At 35.6% G+C, this 14,388-nt stretch overlaps 1 protein-coding gene across 3 annotated transcripts in view; it reads left to right on the forward strand.

The window, feature by feature from the left end:
* Positions 1-14,388, forward strand: part of LRBA (LPS responsive beige-like anchor protein) — a 727,005-nt gene that overhangs the window by 263,076 nt on the left and 449,541 nt on the right. For all 3 annotated transcript variants that reach the window (XM_067736701.1, XM_067736700.1, XM_067736702.1), the window contains exon 36: positions 9,479-9,587. In XM_067736701.1, coding sequence (XP_067592802.1) covers positions 9,479-9,587 — 109 coding nt within the window. The remainder of the gene's footprint in view (positions 1-9,478; positions 9,588-14,388) is intronic.

Below are 14,388 nucleotides of genomic sequence, written 5' to 3' on the forward strand. Positions count from 1 at the left end.
TTTTTGTTCATGCTGTTGTCCACAATGACATTTCCTCTTCTTTGTGCTTTTGCCCTCGATTTAAGGCTCATCTTTGTGCTCTAGCTCTCTGTTGGTGCTTTTTTTTGTTTTTGTTTTTTATCTTGAGGAGCTCATAGGGATCTTGGCTTCTACTGAATTATGATAGCACACGTATTCTTATGTCCTAATTGTATTTGTATTTCTTATATATAGGTACATAACAAATTCCCACAAACGTTGCTGCTTGAAACAACATACATTTTCTATCTTATAATTTCTTTGGGTCAGGCATCTGGGCACAGCTCAACTGAGAATTTTACAAGTCTGCAATAACGGTATTAGACAAGCTGTGTTCTTCTCTGGAGGTTGGAGTCCTCTTATAAGCTCACATGGTTGTTGGCAGAATTCAGTTCCTTTCACCTTTAGGACCGACGTCTCCATTTTCTTGCTGGCTGTCACTAGGATCTGATCTCAGCTCCTAGAGGCTCTCCTAGCCCCTTGTCACATGGCCCTCTCATGCCATGGCAGCTTACTTTTTCAAGGCTGGTGGGAGAATCTCTTGTCAGCCAAGGTAGAGCCTATATAATGTAACATATCACAGGAGTGTCTATCCCATCATCTTTGCCATATTCTATTTCCTAGAACCAAGTCCAAGATTCTGCTCAGGTTAAACTCGTGGAATGGGGTCATACAAGACCTTGACTCATTGGAGGTCACCTTAGAGTGTATCCACCGTAGCACATCTATTCATATTTAAAGCTGGAGAGGACCTCAGAGTGTTCTCTTCCTCTCCAACTAAAATATAAGGAAAGTTCATCTCCAGTGCTTAGCATCTTTATAGCATAGTAGGTATTGAATAGATATTTGACAGTGATTCAAAAGGCAGAGGGAATCGTGCACAAAAATGTTAATGGATCAGAGTAAATACTCAGAAAACTTATTCAGTTATACTGTGTATGAAATGGTTAAGGCTTGATATTTTAGGACATGGTGAAATTGAGAGCATAAATTAAATCTGGAAATATTACGGAGGAGATATTGGCAGTATTTGTTGATTGATTAGGGACCTGGAGGAAGGTGGTAGCGAAGAGGGAGGGACTAGAATAACTTTGAGGTTGCTTGTTTGGGGACTGAGAGGCTGGTGTGCCAGTGACTAATCAATTCAATTAATATTAGAGTGCTGTGAGGCAGTATATTGATGTTAAATTCACGATGCGGTTTTTGGTCTCTAGAGAGTAACTAAAGCACAAACCAATATTTCACATCTACACTAAGAAAGCAGTTGCTTTCTCTATCTGTAGAGTCATAGGAAATTATTCATTAGCAGGTTTTAAAATTGCACTAGGGATTGTTTTTATCTATAATGCCTGAATGTGTACTGTTTACCCTAATGATGTTACCCAAAAATCATAGATAGGACATTGCATTAACTTCTAAAGCGACTGGGAGACAGTTTGGGGTTAATGGAGAGGGTCTGACAGACCTGGAATCAAATTATAAGTAGTGTATATGAACTTAATAGAGATATGGAAAAAGTGGTAGAAGAGCAGGAAGCCTTTTTATTTTCCTTAGGGATTTTCTCTTTTCCTTTCTTTTAATTATTGCTTGTTGTAAAACTTAGAACAATAGGGAAATATGAGGAGGAGGACATATAGCCTAACTTTCTAGAGAAGGGGATGGAACGCTTTTTTTTGTAAAGGGCCAGATAGTAAGTATTTTAGACTTTGCAGGCCATATGGTCTCTGTCACTACTACTCAATTTTAGTATTATAATGTGATAACAGCCATAGATAATAGTTATTAAACAGATGGGCATGGCATGGCATGGAATGGGTTTGTTCCAATAAAACATTAACAAAAATGGTTGGCAGGCCAGATTGGCTCACATGCCATAATTCTAGTAATTCTGACCTTATTCTCAATGACTGGAAATTTGGTATATTCCCTTTCATATTTTTCCCAAACTCATATTGTACATAATATTCTTCAAAATATTTTCCACTTAATAATATATTGTGGAAAAACTTGTGTTGTTAATTCAGAAGAATCTATCTCATTATATGATTGTATATTTTGGTTCTTTCAGTTTTTCACTCTTATTAAGTGTTATAGGGAACTTCCTTGTACACACACACATCTTTCTGCACTTGTGAGAACATATTCATATGGCAGGTTACTAGGAGTGTAACGATTGCTTTGTATCAAAGTCTATGCACACTTAATTTATACATATTTTTTAAATTAATATTTATTGGAGTATCCAGTAGTTGATTTACAATGTTGTGTTACTTTCAAGTGTACAGCAAAGTGAATCAGTTATACATATACATATATCCACTCTTTTTTAGATTCTTTTCCCATATAGGTCATTACAGGGTATTGAGTAGAGATACTGCTCAATACTCTGCTACACAGTAGGTTCTTATTAGGTATCTATTTTATATATAGTAGTGTGTATATGTCAATCCCAATCTCCCCATTAATCCCTCCCCCCTCCTCTTGGTTTGTTTTCTACATCTGTGTTAATTTATATTTTTGAGAAAAATGTTGCTACAGGGACTTACCTGGTGGCACAGTGGTTAAGAATCCACCTGCCAATACAGGGGACATGGGTTTGAGCCCTGGTCCGGGAAGATCCCACATGCCTCGGAGCAACTAAGGCCGTGCACCACAACTACTGAGCCTGTGCTCTAGAGCTTGCGAGCCACAACTGCTGAGCCCACGCACCACAACTACTGAAGCCTGCACACCTAGACCCGTGCTCCACAGCAAGAGAAACCACTGCAATGAGAAGCCTGCACACCGCAACAAAGAGTAGCCCCAGCTCGCTGCAACTAGAGAAAGCCTGTGTGCAGCAACGAAGACCCAGTGCAGCCATAAATGAATAAAGAAATAGATTTATTTATTTATTTTTAAAAAGTTGCTACAAAGAGATGCAAGAACCCCATGGAATGTCTGTAGACATGCCATTGTTGATGACTGTTGGGTCTAACTTTTATAGGTGGGCCTTATCTAATTGCAGTTTAGCTACTCTTGCTATTGACATAAAGACCATAATCGTAGCCCTGCCCATTCTATCTCTCCAGTTCCTTTAAAGAAGGGAGTTTAGAAGACTTTTACATAACATATTCCAGAAGACTCCCATTTCTATAAAATGAATCATTCTCTTGGTATTTATGGTAGGTGAATGGTATTATGGAAGCATTTACCAAGAATGGGTCAATCGTTTATATATTCAGGGTATTTTTTTGCAATGTTTAAAAGTGTATAATCATTACTAGCGTTCAGTATGAATCATTATATGGAGAGGTCTGTAGTATCACCAAAGTTAATCACCTGTTAAACTGTTGACTTCTATTACCATAAATTAGTTAAAAAACATTTTCTTATAGAGAAGATTTTTTAAAATATTAATTTTATTATCACTTATTTTTGGCTGCGTTGGGTCTTCGTTGCTGCGTGCAGGCAAGCGGGGGCTACTCTTCATTGGGGTGTGCCAGCTTCTCATTGCAGTGGCTTCTCTTGTTGCAGAGCATGGGCTCTAGGTGTGCGGCCTTCAGTAGTTGTGGCATGCAGGCTCTGTAGTTGTGGTACATGGGCTTAGCTGCTCCACGGCATGTGGGATCCTCCTGGACCAGGGCTCAAACCCGCGTCCCCTGCATTTGCAGGTGGATTCCCAACCACTGCGCCCGTCACCAGGGAGGCCCCCCAAAATATTTTTTTATACAAGATGATTCATATGGTATATATTCTTTGGTGTGCCTTTGCTTAACACTGTTAGCGAAATTAACTTTCTTGTGCATAAATGTAGTTGTTTCTTCTTAGTGTTTTATTATATGAATATTCCACCATTTAGAAAATTCATTTTATTCTTAATGGGCATTTGGGTAGTTGCTAGTGTTTGGCTGTTATAAATAAAGTTGCTGTAAACATTCTGTTAAGTATATTTTGTGATTGTGAGAGTCCTAGTAGTTTCATATCCTTGCCAAATTTTGATACTAGAGTCTTTTTTTTTTTTAAATATAGTGATTCTGGTGGGGTGTAGTATATTTTTTATGGTTTTAATTTGTATCTCCCTGATGATTAGTAATCCTGAACACCTCAACACCTTTTCATGAACTTATTTGCCATTTGGAAATCTTTTGTGACGTGCTTATTTGTGTATTTGGTTGTTTTTATTTATTGTGATTATTGCCTTTTCTTTATTTCTAAGATTTTCTTATGTACTTCAGATATAATTTCCTTGTTGACTATAAGTATTCCAAATCTCCCTTACTAAAGTTTGGTTTTTAATTCTCTTAATGTTGGCTTTCATAAGTATAAATCGTTAATTTTATCAATTTTCTTCTTTATGGTATGTGTACTTTATATTTTGTTAAAGAAATCTTTATTTTAACCTACGTCATGAAGATACTCTTATGTAATCTTCTTCTAGAAGTGTTTAGGTCTTGTCTATGATCCAATTAGAATTGATCTGTTTGTATGGTTTGAGATAGTAGTCAAGATTAATTTTGTCCATATGAACGTCAGTTGATTGATGCAGGACCAGTTCTTGAAATACTTCATCTTCCTCTTATTGCAGTAAATATGGAATCTGGTGAAAAATATAATATATATATTTGTATATTAAATATTTATATTAAAATATATTTCCATATTAAATATTTATATATAACATTTATATAATTATATATTAAATATATATATATTTGTTTCTGCACATTCTTTTCTGTTTCATTGGTCTGTTCATCCGTCTTTGCTCCAATACCACATTATTTTAATTACTGTATCTTTATAATAAATCCTAATATTTGATAGTGTAAGTCCTCTATTAGGATTATGATTATTATTCCTCCTCTTTTCCCTTCTTCAAGAGTGTCTCAGATATTCTTTGTTCTTTACATTTTCCTATAACTTGTAGAATAAAGTTGCCAAATTACACAGAAAGACCTGCTAAGATTGGGATTGGGATTCATTATGATACCAAAAACTTGGCCTCTGTGCACTGGAACCGAATCGAATCTCAGTGACAGAATTTTGGGTGAAGTAGAAAAGAATAGCTTTATTGCTTTGCCAGGCAAAGGGGGACACAGTGGGCTCCTGCCCTCGAAAACTGTGTGTCCCAATCTGGGCAGGGTCACTGATAAGATCAGGGTGTGCACAGGCCCCTTTAATCTGGTCTCTGGTAATTTTTGATGAGCTTCTCTGGTTTCTTTAATCTGGCCACTGGTGCTCTTCTCTGGAATGAAGAATGCCGACATCTTCCATTTGTTGGGGGTTTTAGTTCTATAAAGAGCACAAAAGATATTGTTCTGTATATCACTTGAGGCAGAATCAGGACCCTGCCCCAAAGCTGCACTCTTGTTTTTCGGCAGCTCCTCCCTCGTATCTGCATCCTCTCCCTTCCCTGATTAGCAACTGCTTGAATCTCCCCTTTGGAACTTAGGGAAGGCCATGGAGGCTGGAGTGTGTTCCCTACAAACAAGGAATGGGGACACAGGAAGGCTTCTGTACCCAGGAGCGCCAAAGGGTCCTGCTTGGTTTCACTATGAAACTTTACTATATCTGTTGGAAGATTTTTAATCACAGTTTCAATTTCATTACTTGTGATTGGTCTGTTCATATTTTCTATTTCTTCCTGGTTCAGTGTTGGAAGGTTATACCTTTCTAAGAATTTGTCCATTTCTTCCAGGTTGTCCATTTTATTGGTATATAGTTGCTTGTAATAGTCTCTTATGATGCTTTGTATTTCAACGGTGTCTGTTGTAACTTCTTTTTTTTCATTTCTAATTTTATTGATTTGAGTCCTCCACTTTTTTTTTTTTTTTTGGTGGCCTGTCACTGTTGTGGCCTCTCCTGTTGCAGAGCACAGGCTCCGGACGCACAGGCCCAGCGGCCATGGCTCACGGGCCCAGCTGCTCCGCGGCATGTGGGATCCTCCCAGACCTGGGCACGAACCTGTGTCCCCTGCATCAGCAGGCAGACTCTCAACCAGTGCACTACCAGGGAAGCCCCTCTCCACTCTTTTTCTTGATGAATCTGGCTAAAGGTTTATCAATTTTATTTATCTTCTCAAAGAACTGGCTTTTAATTTTATTGATCTTTGCTGCTGTTTTTTTTTGTTTGTTTCTGTTTCATTTATTTATGCTCTGATCTTTATGATTTCTTTCCTTCTACTAACTTTGAGTTTTGTTTGTTCTTTCTCTAGTTCCTTTAGGTGTAAGGTTAGATTGTTTATCTGAGATTTGTGTTGTTTCTTGAGGTAAGATTGTATTGCTATAAATTTCCCTCTTAGAACTGCTTTTACTGCATCCCATAGATTTTGGGTCATTGTATTCTCATTGTCATTCGGTTCTAGGTATTTTTTGATTTCCTGTTTGATTTCTTCAGTGATCTCTTGGTTATTTAGTAGCGTATTGTTTAGCCTCCATGTGTTTGTGTTTTTTACGTTTTTTTCTCTGTAATTTATTTCTAGTCTCCTAGTGTTGTGGTCAGAAAAGATGCTTGATATGATTTTAATTTTCTTAAATTTACCAAAGCTTGATTTGTGACCCAGGATGTGATCTATTCTGCAGAATGTTCCGTGTACACTTGACAAGAAAATATAATCTGCTGTTTTCAGGTGAATGTCCTGTAAATATTAATTAAAACTATCTGGTCTATTGTGTCATTTAAAGCTTGTGTTTCCTTATTTTCTGTTTGCATGATCTGTCCATTGGTGTAAGTGAGGTGTTAAAGTCCCCCACTATTATTATATTACTGTTGATTTCCTCTTTTATAGCTGTTAGCAGTTGCCTTATGTATTGAGGTGCTTCTCTGTTTGGTGCATATATATTTATAATTGTTGTATCTTCTTCTTGGATTGATCCCTTGATCATTATGTAGTGTCCTTCCTTGTCTCTTGTAACATTTGTTATCTTAAAGTCTATTTTATCTGATACAAGTATTGCTACTCCAGCTTTCTTTTGATTTCCATTAGCATGGCATATCTTTTTCTATCCCATCACTTTCAGTCTGTATCTGTCTCTAGGTCTGAACTGTGTCTCTTGTAGACAGCATACAGGTGGGTCTTGTTTTTGTATCCATTCAGCGAGCCTGTGCCTTTTGGTTGGAGCATTTAATCCAGTCACATTTAAGGAATTATATGTATGTTCCTGTTACTATTTTCTTAATTGTTTTGAGTTTGTTTTTGTAGGTCCTTTTTTTCTCTTGTGTTTCCCACTTAGAGAAGTTCCTTTAACATTTATTGTAGAGCTGGTTTCGTGGTTCTGAATTCTCTTAGCTTTTGCTTGTCTGTAAAGCTTTTGATTTCTCCATCAAATCTGAATGAGATCCTTGCTGGGTAGAGTATTCTTGGTTGTAGGTTCTTCCCTTTCATCACTTTAAATATATCACGCCACTCCCTTCTGGCTTGCAGAGTTTCTGCTGAGAAATTAGCTGTTAACCTTATGGGAGTTCCCTTGTATGTTATTTTTCCCTTGTTGCTTTCAATAATTTTTCTTTGTCTTTAATTTTTGCCCATTTGATTACTGTGTGTCTCGGCATGTTTCTCCTTGGGTTTATCCTGCCTTGGACTCTCTGCACTTCCTGGACTTGGGTGGCTATTTCCTTTCCCATGTTAGGGAAGTTTTCGACTATAATCTCTTCATATATTTTCTCGGGTCCTTTCTCTCTCTCTTCTCATTCTGGGACCCTAAAATGCGAATGTTGGTGCATTTACTGTTGTCCCAGAGGTCTCTTAGGCTGTCTTCATTTCTTTTCATTCTTTTTTCGTTATTCTGTTCCACAGCAGTGATTTACAGCATTCTGTCTTCCAGGTCACTTATCCATTCTTCTGCCTCAGTGATTCTGTTATTGATTCCTTCTAGTATATTTTTCATTTAGTTTATTGTATTGTTCATCTCTGTTTGTTTGTTCTTTAATTCTTCTAGGTCTTTGTTAAACATTTCTTGCATTTTCTTGATCTTTGCCTCCATTCTTTTTCCAAGGTCCTGGATCATCTTCACTATCATTCTGAATTCTTTTTCTGGAAGGTTGCCTATCTCCACTTCATTTAGTTGTTTTCTGGGGTTTTATATTGTTCTTTCATCTGGACATGGTCCTCTGCCTTTTCATTTTGTGCATCTTTCTGTGATTGCGGTTTTCGTTCCGCAGGCTGCAGGATTGTAGCTCTTCTTGCCTCTGCTGTCTGCCCTTTGATGGATGAGGCTATCGAAACTTTACTATCTTGATTTTCTGTGAGTTGGCTTCTGTTTGGTTTTCATTCACTTGGTGTTGTCTCTTATTTTTCCTGTTCACTGGTGATTTTTTAAAAAATATTTTATTGGAGTATAGTTGATTTACAATGTTGTGTTAGTTCCTGCTGTACAGCAAAGTGAATCAGTTATACATATACATATAGCCACTCTTTTTTAGATTCTTTTCCCATATAGGTCATTACAGAGTATTGAGTAGAGTTCCCTGTGCTATACAATAGGTACTTATTAGTTATTCATTTTATTCTATAGCAGCATGTATATGTCACATTCATTTGTGATTAAATGTTGGACATTGTATTTAATAATGCAGGAAATTGTATTTAACAGTCTCTAGATGATGATATCTTCCTGTAGAGAGGATTTCCTTTTGAGTTTTGATTAACAGTTAAATTAGGTGCCAATTATGTTAATTTAAGACTGAGCTGATTCAAAGGTGGAATTTTTAAAATCTTTATGAGAGTTGCCTTATTTACAGTTTGCCTACTCCTATCTTGCAGCCCTTCTAGGTCTTCTTAAAGCCCAGGTTTTACAATGAGTCTACAGCACTGTTCTTTATGTTTTTTTTTTTTTTCTTCTCACCATATGAGATTCTGAAAATTTTGTTTAGTTATTTGGCTGCCAGTTAATCTACGTGCAAATTCCATAATGTTGTTTGAGGGTCTGTTTTCATGTTTTTGAGAACTGTTGTCTGTTTCCTGGGGTATAGTTGGACTCCTTTTGTAAGCCTTGGTAAACTACTAGGATTCCTCTACCTTGACAGGTTATAAAATTCAATTTTTGTCTCCCAGCTCTATAAGACTTATAACAGCTCTGTTTAGCTTCTCTATTCCCGCCTGTGAGCAGCAAATGTGTCAATGGGAAAGGTCATGCTGAACATCTTCTCTAGGATCCTGGCTGTTTAAATCTTGGCTACCTTGGAAACTCTCCAATACCTTAAAAAAGATTAAAAGATAAATTTAATCTAGCATTTTCAGTTGCTTTTCTTGGATAGTTAGTTTGATAAAAGCGAATCTGCTGTTGCCAGAAGGATAACTTTTTGCTGTTGTGTTCTTCAATTATTTAGTGTAAAATAACGGTCCTTCATTTGGTATGATGTCAGAAAAGGGGAGTAAATGTTCTTTGCTCTCCCAAGTAATAAAATACACCACCTTTGAGCAATGAATAATCATATATGTCGTGTGTATACATATATTTATTTGATGATGTTTATCTCTTTATAGGTTGCTTAGCCAAACCATGAAGGATCACCTAGTAAGAGTAGCGAATGAAGCTGAATTTATCCTGAGCAGGCAGCGAGCAGAGGATGTTCACAGACATGCGGAATTTGAGGTAGGTTAAACCTAGGAGTGGTGTGAGGAAGGTACCATTTTAAAATGTTAGTCATGGGAAACTGTGTAGGTAAAATGGCAGCATGGTCTTAGCAAACATGTATTATCAAAAAATTAAAAATAAATTTGTAAGAGAATCATGGGGATTCTAGGCAGATAGTGCAAGACTCTGTAGCCTTGGCTTTGATAGTTTTCCAATAAAGTAAATAGTGAAGGATTTTTGCCCTCTCTAGGCATGACAGAACAATTAACTGGAAATGAAAACCCCTATGGTAGATGAGATCCTTTAGGTTTCTAGAGAGAAGCTGAACAAGCGGCATGAAGTTTCTTTAACCTTGAGGTGGTAGCTGAGGAAATGAGGGAGAATACAGCTTTCTTCTTGGATCCTCACAGGGGCGACCAAGTGAAAGACCCATCCTGGGCCAGTGCTTGTCTCAGCAGTTGCTTCTGAACATGTGTAATAAACGTGAATTCATAGAGGAAATTAATGGTGTTATAGCTGTATAAATTACAAAAATTCACACTTAAGGTGAACTAGAAGCATTTGACAGGAACTTTTGTTAAAAATTTGGAAAAAAAATTAAAAAGCACCATCTGGGTTCTTTCTAATATATTAAGAGTGGATAATTCACATGTTGCTGATATTTCTCTGGTACATTAAAAATGATGAAAACCTCTCCCAGTTCATTTTATACACCCTTCATAGTATGAAAAAAGATACTGAAAAAATAAAACTGTAGAAGACAAATTTCAGTTAACAATATAGGCACAAAATTCTAACTAAAACTTTAACCAACATAATCCAACAATGTAATGAAAGAACTATACAATTGACTCTTGAACAACAGAGGTTTGAACTGGGGGGGTCCACTTATCAGCCAGTATTTTTTATTTTTATTTTTTTTACGGTACGGGGGCCTCTCACTGTTGTGGCCTCTCCCGTTGCGGCGCACAGGCTCCGGACGCGCAGGCTTAGCGGCCGTGGCTCACGGGACCAGCCGCTCCGCGGCATGTGGGATCTTCCCGGACCGGGGCACAAACCCGCGTCCCCTGCATCGGCAGGCAGACTCTCAACACTGCGCCACCAGGGAAGCCCATCAGCCAGTATTTTTTGATAGTAAATACTAAAGTACCACAGAGTCTGCAGCTGGTCAAAATTACAGATGTGGAGGAACCTTGGATATCGAAGGCTGACTATAAATTATATGTGTATTAACCTCCATGTTTTTCAAGGGTTAGCTGTATAGTGTAGACTGCTTATAATTTATTTATGGATGCTAAAGATGATTTGATATTAAGATATCTACCTATAAAATAAATTATATCACCAAATTAAAAATAGGAAAATCATGCGAATATATCAATAAATGTAGAAAAATGCATAGTACAAATTTTAGTATCCAGCTCTAATGAAACTGAGAAAAAATCATGTATATCAGAAAACAATCTAAATATGATAATGACTATTTACTATTATTTAAAATGTTTCAAGCCGTTTCTATTAAAATCAGGAAAAAAGAGTGATTGATATCTTCTATTAACATTAACAAAATTTTTTAATGTTTTTGCAAGTGCAAGATATTGTTAATATAATTGGTAGATAAAGAAGATGTAGGGACTTCCCTGGTGGTCCAGTGGGTAGGGCTCCATGCTCCCAATGCAGGGGGCCCGGGTTCGACCCCTGGTCAGGGAACTGGATCCCGCATGCTGCAACTACAGATCCTGCACGTGGCAACGAGGATCCCCTATGCTGCAACTAAGACCTGGCACAGCCAAATAAATAAATAAATATTAAAAAATAAAAAAAGATTAGATAGAGAAGAATTAAAAAAAAAAAAAAAAAAGAAGATGTAATATTACTTTCAGATTGCTCATGCTATGATCTAGGAAAATCTAAGAGATTCTTGAATATTTTTCTACCAGAATTAATAGGGACTTTAGTAAGATTATTGGATATAAGATAAATATGCAGACAAATTAATAGATTATCTTTTGAGTAGCAAGCAGTAGCCAGCTAAGAATGGAAATCAGAAATGTATACAGTTAGGACAAAAGTACTATTTTGGGTTGAATTCTCTAAGAAATGTACAGACACTGTTTGTAACAAAAGTATAAAATCTCATTAATACAATACAAAATATAAACTGCTGGAGAATCATTCCATGCTGGGTAGTGTAACTTGCTCTGTGTGTGTAAGAGAGAGAGACAGAAACAGAGACATAGAATTCTTCTTTTATTTTGAAATAATTTGAGACTTACAGGAGAGTAATGAGTAGTACAAGAACTACTCTTCAACACTCTCCTAGATTCTGTAGTTGTTAAAAGTTTAACACATTTGCTTCTCTCCTGTTTTTCTTTGTTTTTCTGAATTTGAGAGTAAGTTGAAGCCATGATACCCTTTTACCCCTAATTACTTAAGTGAGAATTTCCTATGCCCATTCTCTGTTTTAATCTTGTACAGTTATCAAATCAGAAAATTTTCACTGGTGCAATGCTATTATTTAAATATAGACCTTATTCATATTTTTCCAAAGTCTTCATAATGTTCTTTATAGTCAAAAAGAGAAAATATTACTGCCCCCAAAGATGTCAGTTTTTCTCAAATTAATATGTAAATTCAATACAGTAAAATTAGCATATCATTCCATTAGAATAACAGTGGAGTATTTGAAATTTAAATATACCTTTAAAAATATCTAAATATCAAAATCTTCCACAAAATATATTTGGATCTGCAAATATCCAGTTAATGCGGGAAAAGAAATGCATTAGTGTAGCCCTAAGATTTATGAAATAAAAATATCGAGGATGTACTTGATTTCCCAGATAAACAATACTAATTAAAACAATACTATAAAGACAATATATATAAAAAATCTTCCAGATAGAGTAAGGATATAGGATGAAAGATGACATAGTAAGTATTTTAGAAACAGATTTGGAAAACTGTAAAAGTGGCACTGAGGCATATGGGAGAATTTTGAAACGAAGACAGGCCACTTAGAAAGTATAAAAAGTAAGCGTCTGTTACTACATATAATATTAAGCTGAGGAAACATACCATCAACAACATGGAAAGACATAATGGAACATGGAAAGACTGATAAATTAATATGTTTACTATATTAATAATTCTCATGAAATAAGTGAAAAATTGACCCAACAGGCAAATATTCAGAGGACAGGAATAGGGATTTCACAGAAGAATATGTTACCAGTAGCATTTAGAATGGTACTCAAATGATTGAATATTTACACAAATATTTAGGGAAATGTAAATTAGAGAAATTATGATATAACTTCTCTGTTCTCAGGTTGAGAGAAGGAAAGAATGATAGCTAGTACTGTTGAAGGAGATAGGGGAGATGAGATGGGCAATGGTATTGTCTTATATTTTTAGTGGAAATGTACATTTTTGTGTTATGGGAAGGCAATATGTTCATATGTATTTTAATAATAATTATATTGGCATGTGCACACACACCCATTTACTCAATAACCCTATTCTGTGAATATATCTTTAAGAAAAAGTAATAGTATATAAGCATAGATATGTAAACCTGCTTATTGCAGTGTTGTATGTAAATTTAATAAAATAAAAACAACAATGGAAAAACAAGAAAATGTTTCTTTAACAAAAGAACCATCATTTTCTCAATGAACAGGATGTTAATAAATTATCAAAAAATGAAGAGCTTGATTTTTTTTAATAAGAGCTTTATTCATATCTTTGTTTTTTAAATTGCATACTTTAATCCACAATCTGCTATGAAAGTTGAAGATATTAGTCCTCTCATAATTCTTTTTCATTTTTGTCTCTTCAACTTCTAATTTTTAAAGTTATATTTTATTTTTCATATTGTCTAAATATGTAACACTCATTTATTTTAACCACAATTCTGATAGTACTTGAGTGTTTGTAATATATTTAAGTGAATTCATTACCCCATCCCCTCTTTTATTAGTCATAATAATTTCTTAATTTCCCCCAGGTTCTTTCTTTGGACTCAATTCTTTTTTTTTTTTTTTTTCCCCAGAAAGAAAAGTAGGAGAAACATTTATTTTACCATTTATTATGCTCTGTTTAAATTTGACTGAAAAAAATATACATATAGAAATGTGCACATATCAGTAGTGTGCAGTTCAATGAATTTTCACAAACTGACCACACCTGGGTAATCAGTCCTCAGATTAAGAAATAAAATATTACCAGCAATTTAGAGCCCCCTTCTAGTCTATAACCTTTTAAGGACCACTACTATCCTGTCTTCCAACACCATAAATGAATTTGTATTTTATATAAATGTAATAATACAATATATATTCTTTTGTGCCATCATTTTTTCACTCAGCATTGAGTTTTATGTTATTATGTTACGCTATTAGATTGTTCCCTCTTATTCCTATAGTATTCCACTGTGTGAATATTGACTCAATTCTTAATTGGCTAGGTTTCGTCTCCTCCCCTCCCCCCAACAAAGGGTTCATGTGTGCTGTAAATTTAAAATTCTTTCATGTTTAAGAATATTTGCCAGCTGTCATTATATCTGAATGACATCCTGATGGATTGAATATTCTTGGCTAACCCTTGCTTTCCTTTAGAACTTTATAGACATTGCTTCATTGTATTTTGGCTTTGAACGTTGCTTTCAGAGAAGTTTGAGGCCAGCCTGATGTTTTCCCTTAGTTGATAATTTGTTTGTTTTCTGTCTGAGATTTATTTGTCCATGGAGTTGATTTCTTAACAGGAATATGACTTAATATTGAGCATTATTTATCAAAAGTTCCTGGAACATAGTTTT

Source organism: Pseudorca crassidens, chromosome 4 (genome assembly GCF_039906515.1).
Source record: "Pseudorca crassidens isolate mPseCra1 chromosome 4, mPseCra1.hap1, whole genome shotgun sequence".
Taxonomy (NCBI): Eukaryota; Metazoa; Chordata; class Mammalia; order Artiodactyla; family Delphinidae; genus Pseudorca; species Pseudorca crassidens.